Below are 24,260 nucleotides of genomic sequence, written 5' to 3' on the forward strand. Positions count from 1 at the left end.
ATTCCGCCAATTTCTGCAAATTGCATCTTATCAACCTGTATTCATACTCAACATTCCAGAGACCAGAAATCACCTTAGCAAATCGTCTCTGAACTTTATCCAACACATCTTCATCTTTTTGAAAACGAGGTGACCAAATCTGTGCACAGTAATCCATAGTTTCCTGATCAAAGCCTTGTATAAAAGAACCATAACATCCTTACTTATACAAGTCAGTGCCCTCTGCATCATTCCCATTATCCTTTGTGTTGTTCTCACAATTTTAGCAAAAAACCTGCACCCCGAAATTATAGGTCCTTGTCTATAATAACTCCCAAATCTCTCATCTCCTCTACCACTTCCAAGATATTTCCACCGATTGTGTACTCTACATCCAGGGATGTAGTTCTAAAAGAAATACTGCCAGGGATCTACCTTGGAAACAAAAATCCAGAACACGAATTGCGACATTATTATTATTATTATTATTATTATTATTATTATTATTATTATTATTATTATTGCGACGGCCATATGACAAAGAGATTGTCTTGTTTTCTGAAACGAAAACGACAAGAGCAGCAAGCTGCTATTTTTTGACCGAAAGCTGGAAATGCATTATAAGTCTCATTATTATAATTTATTATAATGAATTTAAAAATTTTGGTAGTTTTAAAAAAGTACCAGGGCGTCGTCCTGGTGCACCTTGGCTCGACTACACCTCTGTCTACATCCCATTTCTGCTTCCCAAATTTGAAAACCTTACACTTTGCAACACTGAATCGACAACCTCACACATTTACCCATTCGGCCACTGTATTCAAGTCCTCTTGCAAAACTACAGCATCACCCCAACTTTGCATCATCTACAAACAACTCCATATCACCATTCAGACCTCTCTAAATATCATTTACATATAAATTAAACATCAATGGACCCCAAACAATCCTTGGGGTACACCACTAGTAACCAGTGGCGGCCCGTGAAGTTTTAAGTGGTGGTGCTCTCTATACAAAATAATAATAAAAAAAAGTATTTTTTCCCTAATCAGTAATCAATTTATTAATAAATAAATCTACAGATTTATTTATTAATAAATTGGTTACTAATTACGGAAAAAAATATAATTTTTTTATTATTTTGTATAGGCAGCACCCCCACTTAAAACTTCACGGGCCGCCACTGCTAGTAACTTTCCTCTTCTGGGATATCGTTCCTCCATAGACAACTTATTGATACCTATCAGCTAGTCAGAGCCTGTGTAGCTCAGTGGATGTGGCGTTTGCACACCACCGCGCTAGGCCGCACGAAGGAAGTCTTGGTTTCGAGTCTAGTCGGCGACTAGAGGAAATTTTTCTAAGCCTTTTTTCGACCGGTTCCCGAGTTAGTCGATCTCTGGCACGGGCAAGCAGGTTTTTCCTCCCGGAAACTCGGGTTTTTCGTCCTGTAAACTCAAGAAAATCGACCGTAGAACCCACATTATTTCAGACATTAAATATATTGTGTTAGGGTTAGAGACCACGAGATGGCGGCACATTTGAGCCGTCTCTCTTCACTGCGTACCGCTTAATTAGTGATAGCCTTGGGCCATCTGTCTCTGATTGGGTACCAGTGGAGATTGAATTGCCCACTCAGTCTCCAAAAGTTAGATAGGGCTAAATGGCCTCGCCTACTCCCGTATATACGGGAATAAAAAGGCGTTAGCTGATTTTTTTTTTTGATCAGCCAGTCAATCTCCAATCCAGCGAACTAATCTACTGTTCAGTCCCATTCGTTGCAATTTACTTAGCATCTTGTTATGTAGCAATTTATGAAATGCCTTTGCAAAATCTAAATATACCACTGTATATACAACACCCTTATCCTACGCATTTGTCACTTTATTATATAGAGTAAGCAGATTGTTAAAGCACGATCTCTTTTTAGTAAATCCATGCTGGCCATGAAAGAATATTTTTCTGTTGTCAACCCATTTCTGGATCTTAGTGCTAACTTCTCTAATACCTTCACCACCACTCCAGACACACAGACTGGTCTATAATTCAAAGCCCTACCCTTATCACCTCCCATATGAATTGGAACAATTTTACCCTCTTTCCATTCTTTTGGAACTTATACCATGGAGTCGCATTGTTCGATACTGAATATCAATATCTGCAGTGATTTATTCAGAGAAAATAATAAAAAAAAAAAATACATGTTTACAACACTTTCACCTTTCATACCTGGCATCTGTTCTGCTGTAGCGTTAGTTTTTGTTTTGCTTGTATGCTAACCGGCGGCTTTGTTATTCAATGCCGGTAGCTTAAATTTCATATATTTTAAACTTCCGCAAAAAAAAAAAAAAAAAAAATCCGCTAACACCTTTTTATTCCCGTATACGGGGAGTAGGCGAGGCCATTTAGCCCTATCTAACTTTTGGAGACTGAGTGGGCAGTTCAATCTCCACTGGTGCCCAATCAGAGATAGCTGGCCCAAGGCTATCACTAATTAAGCGGCACACAGTGAAGAGAATGGCTCAACAAATGCCGCCATTTGGTGGTCCCTAACCCTAACACAATATATTTAATGTCTGAAATAGTGTGGGATGTACGGTCGATTTTCTTATGTTTACGGGACGAAAAACTCGAGTTTCGGGAGAAAAAACCCGCTTGTCCGTGCCAGAGATCGACTAACTCGGGAACCGGTCGAAAAAATGCTTAGAAAAATTTCCTTTAGTCGCTAACTAGACTCGAAACCAATTCTTTCTTTGTGCGACCAAGCGCCGTGGTGTACAAATGCCATAACCACTGAACTACGCAGGCTGTTATATTTTAAAGTTTTAAGCCTTAATTTTTGAAGCTTTAAGTCTATCCTTGCAATAAAGGCCAAACTGCAGTTTTAACAATGATCTCCAGAAATAATTCAAATTTATTAAACTGGGTTAGCTGTGTAGTGATGGAACAAAATCAACTATTATAATGTCCATTTCTCCATTGTTAATGGAGGAAGAAGAGACATCAACCAATATCTACGTAGCCAGAAACATAACAGTGCTGAAAATACTTTGGCTTTAGTTGTAATCATCAGCTCGTTTATAGTGAGACGTGATGGTGGCAGTGAATGCGATAAAACTGCAGCAAGTGAAGCACTTGTTGCTTATCATACTGCGCGTCACGGCCAAATTTTTCGCGCAAATGACTGCTTGTTGACATTCATAAATAAAACTTATGAAAACAAAATTTTCTTCCTGACGTAGCAAATAAGAAGCAATAATTACCAAAGTTTTATCACCATCCATATTTGACGAAGTAATGGAGGATTTGAATAAAACAAAAAGCATTACAGTAAGTTTAGATTCATCAAACAAAAAAAGGACATCAAACTATATGCGGTATTGTTCAAGACAAAATTATAGACTTTATTTCCTTATCTTGTGAAACATGCGACCTACAATGGGTTATGTTGAAGGAAGTTAGTGAAAATTTGTCTTACAAGACAAAATTGTTGCTTTCTGTGCAGATAACAAGAACCCCAGTTTTGATGGTTGCAAAAAACTTGCCAAGGGCGTGAGGACTAGCCTTTTCTCTTGGAGAATGGTAAATGAATGGAACAGGTTGCCTAGTCAGCTGTGAGTGTTTTGTAAGTTAATGGTTTCGAGGAGAGGCACAAAAGATATTGCGTTGATGTCTTGGATCTTCTACGATGAGTCTATTTATGGACATATTGCAATTTTCAACTCAATAAGAGTTAATTAAACATTTAATCGTTGTTTTCCCTTTTATCCATCTACTTCTTCTTCTTCGGAATAACTCCCTTCACGCTGGTATCCCACAAAACCTACAACCTCTAAGTGTTCAATAAGGACATGAATGCTCTCCTGCTTTCTCCTTAATCATTTGTCCACACACATCGCTGATGTCTATAGATTTTGCAATATTTTATGTGTGAATTTATGTTAGAAATTTAAAAAAAAAGAAAAGAAATAAATTACTTTTGATTTCTTCTGTTCGTCCTGTCGCGCCATCTTGGAGACTGTTTATAAACATTGTTGGTTTCTTACCGTGGATTGACGTTTGTTATTTTTACCGTTTTTTGTGTTTTTAGGAGCAATTGGAAACTATTTGTAACTCACTGTTTTTCTTGCAATGCCACCGACTGTGCAAACTGATGTTCCTGCAAATGATCGAGAAAGAAAACAAAGAGTTGGAGATAAAAGGTGAGTTTAATTTGGCATCAAGTGCTCCAGTGGAATTGAAGGAGAGTGCAGCATTACTGAATGTTGAATATGTTTTTTTTTTTTTTTTTCTCAATGCGTTCCTATTTTCAGATAGATCTGCAAAATAGAGGGATGTTTTATATCATTTCTTAAACTTTATATCAAACGTCGCGAATTAAACTTATTACTTTCTCTTCCTCGCACACACATCCTGCAGAAAAGGCAAACCAGCAAAATGATACGTTTTCATATTAATTGTATCACCTGTAAATCCAAGCCAACTTCTTTCTGAGTATGTGGCAAGTGCACTTAATCCCAAGTTTTCTGCTTCATATTTCCTGAAATGGATTTATATGATGTATACTGATAATGTGATAGCTTCCTTGTGTGTGTTGTAAAGCTGCTTTATCTCGTATATTTACTTCGTGTGAATGAGACTAAACCTCTAGCTCGTTTGGTTTTGACAGTGCACCTTGGTTGTAAAAAAATGGGTTTGAAACCCACTAGGATGTGAAGGACATGAAGATTCAGGGCATTTCATCAGAATGTGAGTTAGCCAGTCTCATGCCAAAGTGGAAAGTTTTTTTTCTCTTGAAACTGAGGTTTTTCATTTTTTAAAACGGGCAAACCAACCAGAAGAATTCACCCAATTACATACATAGGACAATGGGAATAAAGATTAACCACTCTATTTTCCTTAAAGACTTAGTTGAAATGCCTGCATATTTCAAATGCCATATTTCAAAACCTTGTTTTGAAATATGGTATTTGCACAAAGGGAAAGGTACAGAAGGCTAGAAGAAGAAGAAGAATTTTAATTGTGAAGTGTGATGAAAGATTTTACTTATTTTTAAGTTAGTAAAGACAACCCAGTGAATTCCCACAATACTGAGAAGGACGTTAACAAGCATAAGAAGGAGTTGAAAGTTTTTCATCTTGATTATACTATAAATTAACAATGAAAAGAAATTATTCCTGGCTACTTTGCTTTTTGCTATTTTAACTGCTTGTATATTAAAATATGACTTCTGCATTACTTCAAACTTGGTATCACTTCTTGGTCTGACTCCCTGATGAGACCTCAATAAAGGTCGAAACCGGTCTAGGTGGTGGCCCTTTCCATGGTGCATGGCATTATGGGATACTAGGGCAATTGATATGGGGTCATTGGCCTCTATATACAAGTAGCCCAGGCGTTAAGTTACTTCACACGCAAACTTTATTTGCTTACACTTGGATAAAGGATGAAACCAAGAATATAATTTCTTGGCATCTTTAATTCATAAGTAAGCATGTTGTGGTTTCCACTGTATAAAGCCCTGATCAGACTGCATCTGGATTATTGTGCTCGGATCTGGTCATTAGGATTTGAAGTAACTTTAGAGAGGTACAAAGGTAGATAACAAAATGGATATCATGATTCATAATTTGGTGATGGATAAAAAGGGTGATATAAATGAGCTACTGAAGCTGCTGAGAGGTATTTACTCGATTGATACTGGAGAGACTTTTCATATGGTATAATAAGGGGAAGAACAAGAGGTCTATCCTTGAAATTGCAAAAGGTAGTGGTAAGAGGATGAAAATTGGCTATTTTGCACAGAAAGTTGTATTGCAATTGTGGACTGTGACTGAGTTGAAGATATGTATGGTAGACTGTGTAGTTTAAGATGTTTTAAGATGTACCTCCCATGAAGAGTAACAAGACTCATCATGGAAATAATTTTTTCTAATTTAGTGTCATCCACAAGCAATTGAATTTCTTTCAGATCTTGAACTGTATTGTTAATCATCAACATTATCAACATTAACAAGGGATGTACAGGCAATGATGGCACTACATGATAAAGTTTATATTATTATATAAACTTAATTTTCAGTAAGGAAATACCATGAGTAGGCATATTACTAACTATAATAATGGAATTAACTCACGTAAATTATTCTTTATTCATAGAATTTTCACCTGAGTATCACAGGCATCATCAGTACAGGTACAAGGCTAATTAAACAATAACTGTTACATTCACAAAGCACCACCTAAGTAGCTAAGGTTAAATTTCCTAAATTTACTTAATTATTATTATTATTTATTTATTTATTATTTTTTAAAATTATTTAAATTTAATTATTTAGTTATTTAATTATTAAATGATAATTATTGAATTATTCAATTATAATAATTAAAAAAATATTTTATTTTTTTATTTTATTTTATTTTATAAATATATATATATATATGTGTATACAATTATGTGTTAGGAAAGATTTGCTGCTTTATAAAGTACTATCTCCTACAAGGGGGAAAGACGTAGACCATCGGATCTGTTTAGGTTAGGGGAGTGAAGTAATGTTTCACATGTTTCTTTGTATAGCCGTTCCATTAGGAACTGATTTTTGTGAATGACTTTTGTCATATTCCACTTAACTCTATGTCTGGTGTTGATGGCATGTTCTGCAATTCCAGACTGTTCGGGTTCAAGGTACTGGATGTACGACTGGTGTTCTTCTAACTGGACCTGAGCAGATCTTCCTGTTTGTCCGAAATACGATAATTCACATGAACAGGGAATTTGGTAGACACCTGGATAGCTGAGATGTGGGAGCTTGTCATTTGGTGACATTAGGAATGTGGAGATTTTTCTGATGGGTCGAAAAGCCACACAGATATTTAGTGGTTTTAGCACCTTAGCAATGCGTTCACTAACCCCGTGTACATAGGGGATAGGTATACGTGTAGGTTCTTCTGTACGTGAAGAGGATGCTGGAGCATGACTACTTAAAGCTATTTTTATGAAGGACTTCTTTTAGCTATTGGATATAAAGGAGGAATTTATATACTGTAATTCTTTTTGTAAAAGTTCTTCTGAAGAACAAAAGAAGTTGGCTCAATGAACTAGTGTTTTTATAGTACCTGCCTTTTTGCTGGGATGGTGATGTGATTCAGCGTGTGTGTACTGGCCTGTATGAGTCTCTTTCCTGTAGACTGTGAATTGTAGATAACCATCTGGTTGGCAAAGAATCAAGAGGTCTAGAAAGGCCAACTGCTTATTTACTTCTACTTCTAGGGTGAACTGGATGCTTGGATGAAGTGCAGTAATTTTTGAGAGAAACTGTTTTAGTTTTTCTGAGGTGCCCTTCCATATGGCAAAAATGTCGTCCACATATCTGAACCAAATGTTAGGTATGGGTGTAATGTTGTCAAAGATACGCTGTTTGAAATGCTCCATGAAGTAGTTGGCAATAGCAGGAGATATTGGATTACCCATTGCTGTCCCTTCGATTTGTTGGTATAACTGGTTTTTGAAGGAAAAATAACCGGATTTTATTACAAATTCAAATAATTTGACAATGTCTAGAGGAAATTCTTGGTGTAGTAATTCTATGCTGTCTGCCAACGGAACATTCATAAATAGCGAAACAACATCTAGACCAGTGGCACACTCAGAATTTAATCTTGGAGGGGGCCGAGTACTCAAGATTTAATTTTGGGGGGAGGGGGAGGACGAGTTGAGTAGACGATTTGAGAATACACATAATGCATTGCATATGACCTATGACTGAGCATCTGCAGTGATCGCCAATACATGATACCCATGATCTCTGGCCCGACTCGGGCAAAGTATCGCCCAAGCACTACTTCATTTGTCTTGTGTTCACAACGGCCGTGATTCCCGAGAGCCAGAGGGTGTTCCCCTTATGTGACCGCTAATTCATAAGTAGTATAGAAATAGAAGACACGACACACATAAATAAAAAAATAAAGAATTTTAATTAGGAAAAGATTTTCTAGTATTTTTTCCTTTTTCTTTTGGGGGAGCCAGGACCCCTTGGCCCCCCCTCCCTGAGTGCTCCAATGATCTAGACTAATCATAATCTCTGAATCGTCTAGATGCAGATGCCTGTGATACTCAGGTGAAAATTCTATGAATAAAGAATAATTTACGAGTTAATTCCGTTATTATAATAGTTAGTAATATATTTAATCATATTGTGCTTGCTTAGTAGCCAGTACACCCCTTGAGGGTACATATCAGGAAACTGTTGATTAATAATACAGTTCATATTATATTATTTTACTCTCACATTTTAATATGAGAATAGAATAAATTCCACTAATTCAGATATGTCTTTGATGGCTTACAGAAGAAATCATGTAGGTTGATTTCTAGTAAACAACAAATTACACGATAACCACAGTAATTAACTTATTACAACTTATCTGTACTTTCATTGAAGTTAATTACTGTGGTTATAGTGTTTATCTGAAGTGGTGTATTCCAGTTAATCACCAGCTTTCTCCACTTCTTGTTTTACAAAAGCCAAGCCTTATAAACTCGGGGAGCTATACAATCTCATCAAGAGCAGGCTTTTACAAATACCCATTGTCACGGATTCAAACCTGTGGCCTGTTGGTTGGTGAGTGGGTATGCTAGTCAAGCTGGCATTCTTACAGATGTCAATTTTGTACTGCTTTATTTACAGATATTTTTATAATTTCTATTCCATATTTCACATTCTTCTTTAAAAGTATTAAAATATGTGCTGCTTATTGGAGGACTGAAGCAGCTTGAAAAAAGTTCCATGCCTGGTCTAGAGATTTCTTGATTAGCTTGGGGAGAGGGTTAGAGTTTTCTTGCTTGGATGAAGAAGTTGATTATAGTGATCAATAAGAGAGAGAGAAAAAAAAAAGCAGACTAAGTAGGTTAATATTTGTTTATTATTAAATTATTTCATGGTGGTTTTCATGCAATTTGAAGGTAATTCATCATTGGAGACCCAGACTATCCACATAGTACTGATGTTACCATGCAGCTGATTCTTTTGATCCATTCTGTCCATTCATTCTCCAAGAAAAATTTAGTCCTGAAGTTTATACTGACCAAACTGCTACTCAATTCCAAGAATGATCTGTTGTTCTGTCGCCCCATTCCCCAGCCAAGTGCCTGAAAAATTTCCCTGTATCAATGCCATACAACGGTATAAGGTCCACTCGCATGCCATTGGAGGAGGATAACATATAAACTACTTAAGCAAAGAGTGATTATTTTATAGTATTAACCATTAATTAGTCGCATGGGGTCTATTTGACCCTGAAATTAAACTTATGATATTTCTTAAACTTCTCAATATTTCTCATGAAATGTTTTTATTTATTATAAGGTTGATTGTGAGTAAAGTGAAATAAACAAATCATTAATATTGCATTAATGACTGATTCTGACGAGTCAGTCATTGCCGATGGCTGGCACATGACTGATTCAGTGCGGGGGCAGCAGGAAACTCAGTTACTCGAAATCACAACAAAAATCCATCACTGATTTTGTCAGAAATCGAACTTGAATGATGGCTGTAGTCAAATAAACCCTATGCAACTAATTAAAGGTTAATAAAATTAGAATGCTAAACACTGTGTAAAACTAGCTAAACAAAAGTCATGGGAGGACTTTGGCAAAAATATAAAAAATAAATATCAAGAAGGTGGCAAAATATTCTGGAGGTTGTTGAAGAAGCTTAGGAATGGAGGAAAGAGTGCTGTAAAAGAAGTTAGAGATGATAAAGGTGACATGAAAACGGGAGAAAAAGATATCCTTGAAGTGGGGAGTAATTACTTTGAAAAACTGCTAAATGAAACAAGCAGTGATAACAGCACAGTAGTAAAAAATACTGACCAGGCATGCAGTCAGGAATACATATCCATACTTGAAGTAGAAAAAGCTATCAAAGGCTTGAAATGTGGAAAGGCAGCAGGAGTAGATGATATTCGACCAGAAATGCTGAAGTATGGTGGTATAAGAGTCTTACAGTGGCTGCACTGATAGTTCAGAAAGCCTGGACAGAGAGACAAATTCCCGATGATTGGAGTAGAGCTCTCATAGTACCCATATATAAAAAGGGAAATAAAACTGAATGTGAGAATTACAGAGGTATTTCCCTACTGAGTGTTCCTGGCAAGATCTAAGCATGTATACTTCAGAAACAGTTGAGAAGAATTGTGGAAGAAATGCTTGGTGAAGAACAAGCTGGATTCAGGCCAAATAGAGGCTGTCAGGATCAGATCTTCACTTTACGACAAATAGTCGAGAAAGCATGGGAATATAACAAAGATCTGTATTTAAGTTTTGTCGATTTGGAAAAGGCATATGACAAGGTGCCAAGAGAGAAGCTATTCAATATGCTACAGTTATATGGTGTCAATGGGGCATTATATCAAGCAATACTTAGTCTTTATTTGAGTTGTAAGTCAGCAGTTAGAATTGAAGGAAGTACATGAAGATGGTTTAATGTTAAATCTGGTGTGAGACAAGGATGTACATTATCCCCTCTATTATTCATTATTTATATGGATCACATTATGAAGGAAAGTGGTATTAAACATGATATCAAAATTGGAGATGTTAATGTCAGCTCTTTGCTTTATGCGGACGATGTTATACTTCTAAATAAATCCACTACAAGTCTGCAAGATTCTCTGACTAAATTCAATAGCTGTTGTAATAGATATGGTATGAAGGTCAGCAATAAAAAGACAAAGACAATGAAAATAGGCAGAATCATTGAGAATGTCAACTGTGTTGTGAATGGAGAACCTGTGTAGCAAGTAAAACATTTCAGCTACTTAGGCACAATTTTTACTGAAAATGGTAAATTAAATATAGAAATAGACAATAGAATCAGCAAAGCTGGTATGGTGGGAAGTCAGTTGAATAAATTCATATGGAATAAGAGAGAAATTAGTCAGAATACTAAATTAGCTGTATATAAGACAGTGTTCAAACCAGTTTTAACTTATGGATCTGAGAGCTGGGTCAGAAGTAAAACACTTGACCAAAGACTAGATACCGCAGATATGAGCGTCCTGAGAAAGATTATAGGCGTGAACAGATGGCATCAATGGCAATATCATATTAAAAATGAGGATATTAGGAAAGAACTTGACAGTCAGTATCCAGGAATGCGTTAGCAGAGCTAATCTCAGGTGGTATGGTCACTTAAACTGAATGGGTGAAGAAAGATTAGCAAAACAAGTGTTCTCTGCCAGGTTGGCAGCAAAACAACCCAGAGAAAGACCAAGATATAGGTGGATTGATATGGTACAAAGTGCCTTAGACAATAGAAATATAAGATCTGATAATGTTGGTGTCTTGATAAGTAACAGACTGATTTGGAGGAAAATTGTAGATAGGAAGTTAGTAATGATGTAATTTTTTTCATGTAGTACTATCATATCCTGTACACCCCTTGAGGGTACATGGCAGGAATTTGATGATGATTTGATGATTGATGATAAAATTGTATGCATATCTGTGAAATTTTATTTATTAGTGGTGGTTGAGAATATAGTGTTTGTCGAGATTGTGGATATTTTTGATTGGGCTTTTTGTGCGATTGCACTTTGCAGTAAACAAAAGCCAAATGGTGGTGAGAACAAGAACCACATGGGTGTACACCACAAAAATCTATTATTATCAACAGATTTCCATGGAGTTAGACTCATTGTGGGAATTCTCACTCTCACATGCACAGCTCACTGTACCTTGACTTAAACGCATTCCCTGTCGCTGCACTCATCACATCCTCAGGCATTGCATTCCATTCACCTATCACTCTCTATTGAAAAAAAATCTCCTTACTCCCTTACTCACACCCATCTTATACAGTTTCCAGGGATGGCCTCTCAATCTCCCCCCTATCTCCAGATATTCTATAAAAATTCTCATCCTTTCTAATCTGGTAATTACTCCTTACTAACTTATGTCTCAAGCTTATCTTCCTTCTATCCACTAGGGTGTGTAAAACATGACCCTTAGTAAATCCATGCTGTTTGTTGCAAAGTAGAGATTCATTGTCAGCCCATTTCTGAATGCGACCCATAATCAACCTTTCCAAAATCTTCACCACTAATCCTGAGATACTGATTGGTTGATAGTTGGATACATCGATCTGTGCACCACGCTTGTGCAATGGAATTACTGTACATTCTTTCCACTCCTGTGGAATCTTCCCTATTCTGAGACTAAAATTATATAGCCTGGTCAAAGGAATAGCCAGTTCAACTGAACACTTTTAGCACCCATGCTGATATCTCATCAGTCCTTATTGCTGAATTCTTATTCAGTTTGTGCAAAAACTGTAACACTTTCTCTTCATACACCTGAGTTCCTTCAGAAGAGGTTGCAGTGAACTCAATGTTGCATACACCAGGTTGATAGCTTTAGCAAAATGAGTGCTCAGTTGAACAACCTCTTCTGTATCTATCACCCTCACACCATCTGCATTCAGAAGAGTTATTCTTTCATATTTCAGTCTTTCTTTTACTACACCATATTGATAGAATTCTTGTGGGTTGTCTTGCAGTTTCTTTTCATACTTAGCTTTCTGTGCAACAGTTGATTCTTCTGGACTGCTGCTTATAATTTTCATGATGGACATCATCCTTATGCACATGACAGTATTCCTTATACATTATCCGTTTCTTATGAATCTATTGCTTAATAAGATTACACATCCATTTGACTCCTACCCTATTTATTCTTTGAACTCTCGGGACACATTCTGATATTTCATCATTTAAGTATTTTTTAACTGCTTCCTATGCACTGTCTTCCCATCCAGCAATGACTTGCTTTCTCCATTTTGACTTGCAGTAATGACTTGCTTTGTTTATTTTAGCATCAGCAAACAACCAATTTTGCTGATGCTAAATTTGCAAAAACCAAATTTGTTGATTTTTGCTTTTGGTTATTTGCTGTTCATTTATTCCTATCCATCCACTCCAGTCATTCCAAGTATTATCTGATGTATAAATTTGAACAGTAGCAGCCCCACTGCAGAGGTCTGTGGTCAACACCACTATTATTCTTTTATCTTTGCTACTAGTTTCACTTAGCTCCATTTACTTCATCTTATTTAATAGAGTTCCGTACAGTATCCTGTCAAATGCTTTTGTAAATTTTAGTAATATCATGGCATAGCTGTTTCTCTTACTATGCTGTTACTTTATTGTAGACATTGAGTACTAGAACAAGTCTCCTACTTCACCAGCTGTGTTTTTCCCTATAGTGTTATATTCCTATCCATCCATTCCTGAATTTTGTCCTTAACCGAGTTTTCTTATACCTTAACCACATCTGCTGATATATTAATTGGTTTGTAATTTGAATCCCTGGTCTTTGAGCCTTCTTTTTGTAATGGAGCTATTTTGCCATCATTTTACTTGCTTGGTTCTCTGCTAGTACTGACATTTAAATAGTCTGGTCAGTGGCACTGCCATTATTTTCACTTCCCCATAACAAATAGTCTGATATTTCATTCAACCTCATACTGTATTCACAATGATTTCTTAATATCCCAAGCATCTTGAGTTCAATTACTTTTATTCTTGAAACGAGTCATGTCAGTCACTGCATTATCTCCACCTGGATAATATATCTTTGCAGAGTGAATCATTCAGGAATTCATTGTTTATTGTACTTCTGTCCATTGTTACCATCATTATTCATTAATGTTATCCTTTTGTAACCATTCTACCTTTTCCTCTCCATAAAGCAAAAGTTTATGCCTTGACGATAGTGTGAACAGACAGACTGATTAATAACATTCAAAACATATTTTGTTGAAAGAGGGAAAAGAAAAAATCTTTAAGGCAATATTCTTTGAAAAAGTTAGTGTTACACCTGTGCATGTGTGCGTGCGCATGCACACACACACACACATGTGAGGGTGGTCTAAAAAGTCCTCAGCCTGGACCATAGACAGCAACACTATTGGGAAGATTTTTTTCTTTCTAAGTTGGTACATCTGTCATAAGCATCCATGTGAAATTGCAAGTCATTCTATCAACAGCTGTCTAAAGCAAAAGTGTTGTATGTATTCTTTGAAATGGATAAAATTGAGTATCGTGTAGTTATAAAATTGTTTGTAAAACAAGGTTTAATGCCAAAAGAAATTCATTCAAAGTTCATGGACACTGTTCTCCTTCATTTTCGACAATTAAGAAATGGGCTGCTGAGTTTAAACATGGCCATATCAGCATTGAAGATTATCCATGTGAAGGACATCCAAAAAGTGTAACAACACCAGAAATCATTGATCAAGTACACGATATGGTATTGGATGACCGGCAAGTCAAAGTGGGTGAAATTGCTGAGACTATAGGCATTTCAAAAGAATGTGTAGGATATATTTTGCATGAAGAATTGCAAATGAAAAAGCTTAGCGCACTTGCTCCCAGCTTATCAAAACCGTACTTGCATGAAAGTCTCTGAACAGCGCTTAAGAGTGTTTTAACAAGAATAAAACTGATTTTGTGTGTTGATTTATTACTATGGATTCAACATTACACACCAGAATCCAAACAGCAGTCAACACAGTGGACAGAAGCTGGTTGTTCAGAGCCAAAGAAGACAATTCTGTTCCATCAGCAGGAAAGGTCATGGCATCAGTGTTGGGATGCTAAAGGCATTTTGTTTATTAATTATCTTGAACAGGGTAAAACAATAACTGGGGAATATTATTCCGATGTTTTAACCAGGCTAGACAAAAAAATTCGTGAGAAAAGACAAAGGTTTGCAGAAGAAAAAAATTATCTTTCATCAGGACAATGCACTGCCCACAAAGGTGTTTTGGCAATGGGAAAATTAAGGGATCTGCACTATAAATTGTTGGAACATCCACCCTGTTTCCCAGATTTGGCTCCCTCTGACTTCTATCTCTTCCCAAAACTAAAACTCTTCCTCGCTAGTCAGAATGTTTCTTCGAATCAAGAGGTGATTGCAGCTGTAGAGGGGTATTTTCCAGATCTTACTGAGAATCACTACAGGGATGGGATAATGGCGCTGGAGCATCGCTGGAATTAATGTATTAGTCTTAAGGGAGATTATGTTGAAAAATAAATATAATTTTGATATTATAAATTTGTGGATGGGTGTGGGGTCATCCCTCGACTTACTTCTGGGTTCTGTTCCATCCAGCAGGATGTAAGTTGGTCGGACGTTAGTCGATATATTAAATCAACAGAGTTATAGGGGTTAGGGACTTAACTGTAATAAGTATACTGTCATTTTAATTTTTAAACCTTATACTGTGCGTTACTGCCACTATAAAACAGGAGAATAATCACCCGAATCTTCCTCCACAATCACAGCTTCATTACCTTCTCTATGTGAAGGATCAGGTACTGTGGCTCTTCTGGTGTAACTTTTTTTTTTTTTTAATGAAAATGTCCAATGTGTTTTACTTATTCCTCTTCTACTTTTCATCATAAATTTGTTTTTAGCAAGCAAACACATCACATACTTTTGTTTCTACTAATAAGTAGGTTGGGGGTCTCAACAGTCTTCAGCCATTTTGAAAACATTGCTAACTACAGAGAACATTTCTGCAAGACCCTTCACTGTAAATTGTTTAACCTCTTCTTGTTTCTCTTTTCCCTCTTCCTTTTCTCGTTCTTCTTCTTCTGCAGCACGTTCCTCCAGTTCGACCAATTCTTCGTTGGTCAACTCTTCAGTGGCACTTTCTATGAGTTAACTATGTCGTCATCATTCACTTCGAGATTCAGATTGCTTGCTAGGCCCACTATTTCTTCACTCAATTTACAAAGGTCTTTGTTTTTTCTTCCAAAATCATGCATAAACCTTTTAAATGTCTTTTTCCATATGCCACTCATACATTGAGAGGTCACTTCATCCCAAGCCATAGCAATGTTTTAATAGCATGATAAATATTGAATGCTTTCCAGAATTGCATGAGAGTCTTGTCATTTCCTTCTGTGGCAGAAATGGCTTGTAAAAAACTTCTCCATACGATAATAAGCCTTAAACACTGCAAGAACTCCCTGATCCATCGGTTGATCCAACCGATGGATCAATGAAGTAGTGTTTGGAGGGAGAAGCATGACCTTGAACTTGGTGAAGATCACAGATATAAGACTGATGACCTGAAGCATTTTCTTTCACACAATAGTTTTCAATTTCGCTCGCATGACAATTGATTAATTCATCCGCAAACAATTTTTGAGTCATCCAAAGCTTCTTATATCTTTGATAATGAACTTGAAGAGTATGCTTCCTAATGTTTTTAAAGGCTCGTGAATTCTTACTGTGCAATATCACAAATGGTTTCAGTTTATATCCCCCCCCAACAGCATCGCAATACAGTCTTTAGCAAAAAGCATAGATTTTAGCTTTTTGTGGATGAGTGTGTACTCTGGGATTTTTTTTCCGACACAAGGAGGTCTCATCCATATTAAATATTTGCTGTGGCAAATAATTTTCTTCCGTAATAATTTTATCCAATTTCTCCAGGCAGCCTTCTCATCGGCACTTGCAGATTCCTCATACATTTTCACATGCAGCGCAAAATGCTGCTCAGATCTCATGAACTAACCGTGAGAAGCGTTGAATTCTTAGTCGTAACTGGGTCCTGCTTTCATCTTCAAAATGTTGAAGAGACTTAGTGCCTTAGCAGTTATGGTCATGGTGCTAAGGGGTATGCGCTTTTGGTTCAGGTCCTCTATCCGTGATGTAAGTAGCTTTTCCATATCACTGATAGGACTCTTTCTTTGCTTCGTCACCATCGTCGATTTAATGGAAGCAGATCCTTTCAAAGCCTCTACAATTTTATTCTTATTTTTCAAAATGGCCGTCACTGTAGAATGAGACCATCCAAAGTCGTGTGTAATCACACTGATGGGCTTATTAGCTTCATGTTGCTTTATAACTTGCAACTTCATTTCAAGATTGATTGCTCTCCTCTTTTTCTTATTTTTCTCTTTTTCTTTCTGGTTCTTCAATGGGTTTTTTGATTGGGCGTGTAAGGGCCATGTTACACAAATATCATGAAATATTTAACGCTAAATACACAAATTATTTCTCAAACACCAAATCAACAGTAGAACTGTTGAAGACACACTCAGACTGCTGAGGGAGGTTGCAGCTGAATGTGTTGTTGTTGTCACTGCGCGTGATCATTGCTGCTAAATAGAAACCTTTTTACTTTATGTTCGCTTGCGTCTTGTTCGAAAGTGTAGTCCAAAAAGTTATTTATTCCCTTATGGGATCATGGATGTATGTCGAGGGATGACTATATATATATATATATATATATAAAATAGTTGAACATTATTTGTACTCTTAAGTTCATCGATTTGTTTTTTGGGTTGTAAAGATATTTTTATATGATAAACATATTTATATTTATTTTGTTTTTATTTTTTTAGATCAGAATTAGTATGTCGAGTGAAGTACTGTAACACTCTACCAGATATTCCCTTCGATCCAAAATTTATTACATATCCATTTCAATCAAACAGGTAAACAGTTGATTTATTTACGTACACAGTGAAAGTATATGTTTTTTATATTTTATAAATGCTTAATGATAAAGCTGTTAGCAACTATAAATCTTAGTGGCTGCTTGGAAGTTTTTAGTATATGTAATATTTCTTAGTTGCACATGTGTAGGAATCCAAGAGTTCAGTTGTATTTCTGCTAAAAGGAAGCATATCATGCCTATAGTTAAGTAGAAAGCAAAAAATAATTTCCTAAAATTACTCTAATTTTTGTGAGAATTTTACAGAAACAGTCATATTAGAAATTATGGACTTTACAACCATGTTATAAATAACTCTTAATTTCCCAACGTTTCGATCTTCATATTAAGATCATCATCTGGAGTGTATACAAATACACAAGCACAAACTGGGTTACATTACTTGCAGTGAGTAAAGAAACAATGAATTTGATCACTGGTTAATCTACTGGCATGACCTCTAGTGAAAAAAAAAATTATTTAGAAATTACATCAAGCTAAATTCTATTTATGATAACATGGATAAACATTCTTTCTTACAGATAGTTTTCTTTTAGTAACAATGATGTCCTATTTTTAGCATTACAATTGTTATTTTTGATTTAGGATCCTGGATTTTCTACAGTCCTGTTTATAGTTGCTCTTAGAGAGGAAGGTTCTGTGGGTCGAATATGTGCCTTCCATATGTTTGCGATTTTTAGACCATCATTATTGTTCAGATTGGGGTGGTTGATAATAATCTCACATGCTTCTTTGAATTTGCGTTCATACCATGTTTTGGTGTGATGTAGACAACTAGTGCTTTTCCAGTCAATTTTATGTAAGGTGTTCAGGGCATGATCAGAAAGGCCAGCTTCACCATATTTATATTAAATGTGTCGTTTATGTTTTTTTTTTGTCTGATAGGAATTGTGCATCCTGTTTCCCCTATATATGGTAAGTTACAAGTGCAATAAATACGGTATACTCCAGGGTGGGCCATCGGAAGGAGTGGGTCTTTGAATGAGTTGAGTAAACTTTTTAGTTTTGCAGGAGGTTTAAAGGTAGCTTTGAGGTTGTATTTTTGTAGTATTCTGTTTATTTTATCTGATGTCCCTTTGATGTACGGAATGGTTATAGTTTTATTGTAGTCTGATTTGTCTTTGTTTTTAATTGAGGTCTTGTAGAGAATTTTGTTAATATTGTTTTGGCTGTACCCATTTTTTTTGAAAAGGATTACTGATAACTTTGAATTCGTCTTTCAGTGCATGTTCACTGGAACAGATCTTCAGAGCCCTGTTTTTTTAGAGTATTAATGACACCCATTTTTTGTGGTGGTAGGAGTTTATGTGTATATATTGGCCAGCATGTGCTGGTTTCTGGTAAACAGTGAAGGAAAGAGTGCCAGAAGGAAGACGTGTGACAAGTATCTAGGAACGGAAGCGTGTTCTGTTTTTCAATCTCAATTGTGAATCGTTTGTGTTGTTTGTTTAGGTGACTAAGGAATGTGTTTAGTGTCTGGTGGCCATGGGACCAGATTGCGAAAACATCGTCAACGTATCTAAGCCAGACTTTGGGTTTTAAAGGAAAGGAATCTAGAGCATGTTGCTCAAAATGTTCCATTTAAAAGTTAGCAATGGAGGGGGATAATGGCGAGCCCATGGCTGTTCCTTCTTTTTTGTAGGTAGAAAGCTTTTTGCCATACAAAATAACCAGAACGTAATACATGCGCAGAGAGCACCGTGATGTCTGGAGAGAATTTGTTCTGTAAAAGAAAGATTGTCATTGATTGGGACATTCATAAAGAGGGCAGAGATGTCAAAAACTGACTAATAAATCATCTTTTTCTAATGTAATGTCTTTGATGTTTATGATGTGTTATTGATTGGGACATTCATAAAGAGGGTTTATTAGTCAAAAACTGACTAATAAATCATCTTTTTCTAATGTAATGTCTTTGATAATGTTTATGATGTGTTGTGTGTTTCTGATATAGGAGGGGGAATGACCTACCAATTCCTTGAGTGTTGCCACTAATTTCTTGGCAACATGATAACTCAGGTTATCTATCCCATTGACAATTGGCCGGAGAGGTGTGTTTTCTTTGTGAATTTTTGGTAGCCCGTAAATTCATGGGGAACAAGCGTAGTGCAGAAATAGTTTTTTGACCTTATCTTTGAGCCATGTGGTAATTGACTTAAGTAGTTTCTCTGTTTTCTTTTTTATTCTATCGGTTGGGTTGTAGTTAATGAGTTGGTATGTATTATTGTCAGAGACTAGCAGATTCATTTTTTTCCAAATAAGTGGTTCGGTTTAAAATAATGGTGGCACTTCCTTTATCGGCTCTAGTTATTACGATGTTCATATTTGATTTCACCACCGTTAATTCGTGTTTTGTTAAGTTGCTTGTTATTGTTGTTATGATTTAAAATGTTGACGGTTTCTAAACGTATTTTGTCTGTAATGTTATTTGGGATGAATCTTAAGCCTCTTTCAATATTACAAATAAATTCAAGTTTGTTTATCGATTTGGGTGCTATTGCAAAATTTAGACCTTTGTTAAGTACTGAGAGTTCATCTTTGTTTAGAGCGTGGTTGGATAGGTTAACTACGTTACTGTTACCTGCAGGCAATTTTTGGCTCTTGTTGTTTCTTGCTTCTGGTTGGTTGTTATTGTTCACTGTGGAGAAATTTGAATATGGCCATTGGTTCTGTCAATCTTTTAGTCTGAAATTATGTTTTCTTTCTTCGTTTGAAGAATATGGTTCACCATGTTATCTGTAATCTTTTGCAGAATCATCCAGATATCTGGGTTTAAGTAGCTTGAAAGTTCCGATTTTTCACTTTGTAGCTGGTTTTGAGTAACGGCTGAGTTCTTTCTAGTAGCCTGGATCTGTTCTCTGAGTAGCGCTTTCTCCATGCGGTGGTATATTCATTGCGTCTTTGTTGAAGTGAATTTTTTCTTTAGTTTGATGCAATTCGGAATGATATTGCTGTCCCTATACCTTTTTTAAAAAAGCCAGTCGATTAATCAAACCAGAAACAGGAATCTGCAGCTTACCGTATTGATTGCATTGCTTGTGGATCGAATCTCCATGAATTATCATAATCCTTTCTTTTAGTGTTGCACGGTGATCAGCATTCATATTAGAAATTATGGACTTTACAACAGTGTTATAAATAACTTTTAATTTCCCGACGTTTCGATCTTCATATTAAGATCATCATCTGGAGCATATACAAATATACAGGACAAGCTGAGTTACATTACATACACTAAGCTAGAGAAGCAATGATTTGATCATAGGTTATTCTACTGGCATGACCTCTAGTGAAGAAAAAAAAAATGTTAATTATTTAGAAACTACATCAAGCTAAATTCTGTTTATGATAACATGAATAAACATTCTTTCTTATAGATAGTTTTTTTTTCATTCAGTAACAGTGATGTCCTATTTTTAGCATTACAATTGTTATTTTTGATTTAGGATCCTGGATTAACTACAGTCTTATTTATAGTTCCTCTTAGAGAGGAAGGTTCCGTGGGTCGAATATGTGCCTTCCATACGTTTGGGATTTTTAGACCATCGTTATTGTTCAGATGATGTGGTTGATAATAATCTTACAGGCTTCCTTAAATTTGCGTTCAAGTGAATGTGAGGCCATCCCTGGAAGTTGTATAAAGTGGGTGTGAGCAAGAGGACAAGGAGTAGATTTTTTGCATGGAGAGTGATTGATGATTGGAATGCATTGCTTGAAGCTGTGGTGAGTGCAAGGACAATGAATGCATTTAAGTCAAGATACAGTGAGCCGTGCATGTGAGAGTGGGACCTCCCACAATGAGTATCTTGACTCTATAGAGGTCTGTTGATAACAATAATGTGAAGAGAGAAAATATCTATGAAGAACAGGCATTGTATATTAGAATTAATAGTGGAACAGCAATAGAATTGTAAGAATGTCCCAAATGTCCTAAGAATGGTTCCTTCAAAATTAGATAATACATAAAATAATTTAACTACCCTGGTTTGCCAGGTAGTTTGCATATCCACTCTTCAACCAATAGGCCATGGGTTTGAATTCCACCATAGGAGATGAAGTTCTTCACCTAGTGTGAGACTACCTCTCTACTTATTGGTTGATTTGAAGTGGCTTGAAAATTTCTCTGTTTTTATCTCTAGAGCAGGGTTTCTCAACCGTGTAAAAATTTAACAAAAATATGTATAATTAACGGCTATTTTAGCCTGTTTTTGTTTAGGAGTGTCCCTTATATTTAATACATTGGCTAACATAACTCAAAAGGGGTATATATATATTTTAGGGCATTATGGGCTAGTATAGAAGGCAATTATGGCCGAATAAAAAATGTGGAAAAATTATGTACATACCTTGTTTTTGGTTTAAAGATGCCTTCTAAATCCAAGCTCTTGTTGAAAGGTTGTGTGTAAACGGGGGGGGGGGGGGGAGAACATGGGGATGTACTTGAGACACCGGAAATAAGTTTGGGAACCCGGGTTACTATTAATAATATATATATAAATATATATATATATATTATTCTGTTGTGGGGAGGGGGGGGGACAGAAGGGGAAGGGTATCTATCCTTATGTGGAAACTGGGGCAAGGGTTTACGGGGTGTGGACCGTTTCGGTCATCGTCGGAACTTTGTGGGAATGACTGTAGGGCTATGTCAAGGCTGCAAGATGTATCTGCCAAATTTGGGCATTTGTTGTTGCTAAATGGCCGGAGGCGTGGCTTAATTTGTAAGTTTTGGAACGTCCAACATTCGGACATTAGGTAAGGGCGGTGGATGTTGATAGAATTACCATCGCATTTTATGGCAATAGTTTCAGATATTCTAAGCATCGTTTCGTTTTCTTGTTTGTCAATGATTATGGCTTTGTCAATTTGGGGGATGTGTTTTAGTTCAAGGGCGTGAGCTGCAATTTCTGTCTTCCCTGTATTCTGTGGTTTGTTTTTCTTTTTGATGTTGCGATGTTTTTTCGTGTTCAGATATTCTGGAATGGGAATATTGCAATCCCTGAAGTGCTCTTGTAGTCTAGTCCATAACGACCTAATTGTAGAGCCTGTGTAGGTGACGTCACAGTCTTTTTGACAAGGAAATTTGTAGACTACGTTGTGGTGTTCGAATAATTCTTTGTGAGTGAGAGATTTAGTAGGTTTTAGGAGAGTTGCTAATTTATGGTTTGTGGTGAATACTAGCTTATAGTCCATGTTTTTGAAAATGTATTTGTAAGCCTTGTATGTGTTTTGGATGTATGGCAATTTGATGACCATACGTGTCGGGAAGTCTGCTTTTGTTGTATTATTGCTACGACGGGATTTTGCCATATAGTTCGTGTAATTTATTAGATGCGTGGGGTAGTTGCGATTTTTGAAAACCTGTGTTAAATACTTGAGTTAAGTGTTAAGAAAATTGCTGTTGGTGGAGAATTTGTAAGTATTGATAAATTGTGATAGGATGACTGATTTTTTAACGGAATATGGGTGGTATGCATTGAAATGGAGGTAGTTTCTGACATGTGTGGGTTTGTGAAATATCTTAATGGCAATTCTGTTATGGCTTCTGATTAATGTAAGATTTAAGAAATTGATGGATTTGTTCTGTTCTGTTTCCATGGTGAATTGTAGTCTGTTGCTAAAATCGTTGAGGGATGTTTGTAAGGCGGCAATGTGTGACGGTTTGCCAATGCATAGAATATCGTCTACGTATCTGCCATAGAAGGTGATGACGGGGGGGGGGGGGGGGGGGGGGGGGGGGGGGGGGAAGGGTGGAGAAGAAGTGATTCAATGTGTGCCAAGAATAACTCCGCTAATTGTCCAGTGATGTTCTGGCCCATTGGGAGACCGAAAATTTGAACATATAAGGAGTTGTTGAATTTAAAGAAAAAAAGGCGGATATTGTGAGTTTAATCAAACTAATGATGTCATTTGGTGTTAATTTTGTGCATGTGTGTAAGGTGTGGTCCTCGGAGAGTAGTGTGTGTACGATATCTAAAGTTTTGGGAACATCCACGTTGGTGTATAATGAAGTTGCATCTAGTGAGGAGAGGATGTCATCCTGGGATGAAGTAGTGTTGCTTAATTTCCAGAATAGGTCATCTGTATTTTTGATCATACAGATAGACGTTGTTAGTAGTGGTTTGATGAGTTTGGCAACAAATTTTGATAAAGGAGCTGTGGTGGTGTTCTTGTAGGAGACTATGGGTCGTATCGGATAACCGTCTTTGTGGGTTTTGATGTTCCCAAACATATAGGGGGTGCGAGTGGTGCGGGGGTTGTGTGTCTCATTGTGGTTTTATCTATTTTGTTTTGACTTTTTAAGGTGTGTAAGGTGCTGTTTATCTGTTTTATGAGGTCGGGGGTAGGATCATTGTGGATTATTTGATAGGTGTGTTGGTCGTTTAAGACGGCCATTATTTTGTTGTGGTAATCCATTTTATTGATGATGACAATGGTGTCACCTTTGTCAGCTTTTGTGATCATGATATCAGGGTTCTTTTTTAAAGATAAAAGGGCACTTTGTAAGTTGGGAGTGATGTTGGGTTTTACTATTATTTTGCTATTTATAATGTTGTTTATTTTTTGGAATATTGTGTCTCTGTTTGGGTCATTTTCAAGTTTCGCTTGGATTTCGATGATGATGTCTTTTTTCGGTACGAATTTAGGGGATATCGCGAAGTTAAGACCTTTGTTTAAGATGATGATCTCGTCCGGTGTGAGAACGTGGTGTGATAGATTTTTGATGGAGTTGTCAAGTGTGGGTCGTGA

At 36.5% G+C, this 24,260-nt stretch overlaps 1 protein-coding gene across 1 annotated transcript in view; it reads left to right on the forward strand.

Moving 5' to 3' along the window:
• The first annotated feature begins 3,992 nt into the window (after window positions 1-3,992).
• The window catches only part of atms (RNA polymerase II-associated factor 1-like protein antimeros), a 249,647-nt gene continuing 229,379 nt past the window's right edge, over window positions 3,993-24,260 (forward strand). Inside the window, exons 1-2 of the mRNA XM_090398808.1 lie at window positions 3,993-4,178; window positions 17,398-17,490. Coding sequence (XP_090254934.1) covers window positions 4,108-4,178; window positions 17,398-17,490 — 164 coding nt within the window. The 5' untranslated portion in view covers window positions 3,993-4,107. The remainder of the gene's footprint in view (window positions 4,179-17,397; window positions 17,491-24,260) is intronic.

This window comes from Typopeltis vanoorti, chromosome 10 (assembly GCF_054136105.1).
Source record: "Typopeltis vanoorti isolate ZY-2024b chromosome 10, IOZ_Tvanoo_1.0, whole genome shotgun sequence".
Lineage (NCBI taxonomy): Eukaryota > Metazoa > Arthropoda > Arachnida > Uropygi > Thelyphonidae > Typopeltis > Typopeltis vanoorti.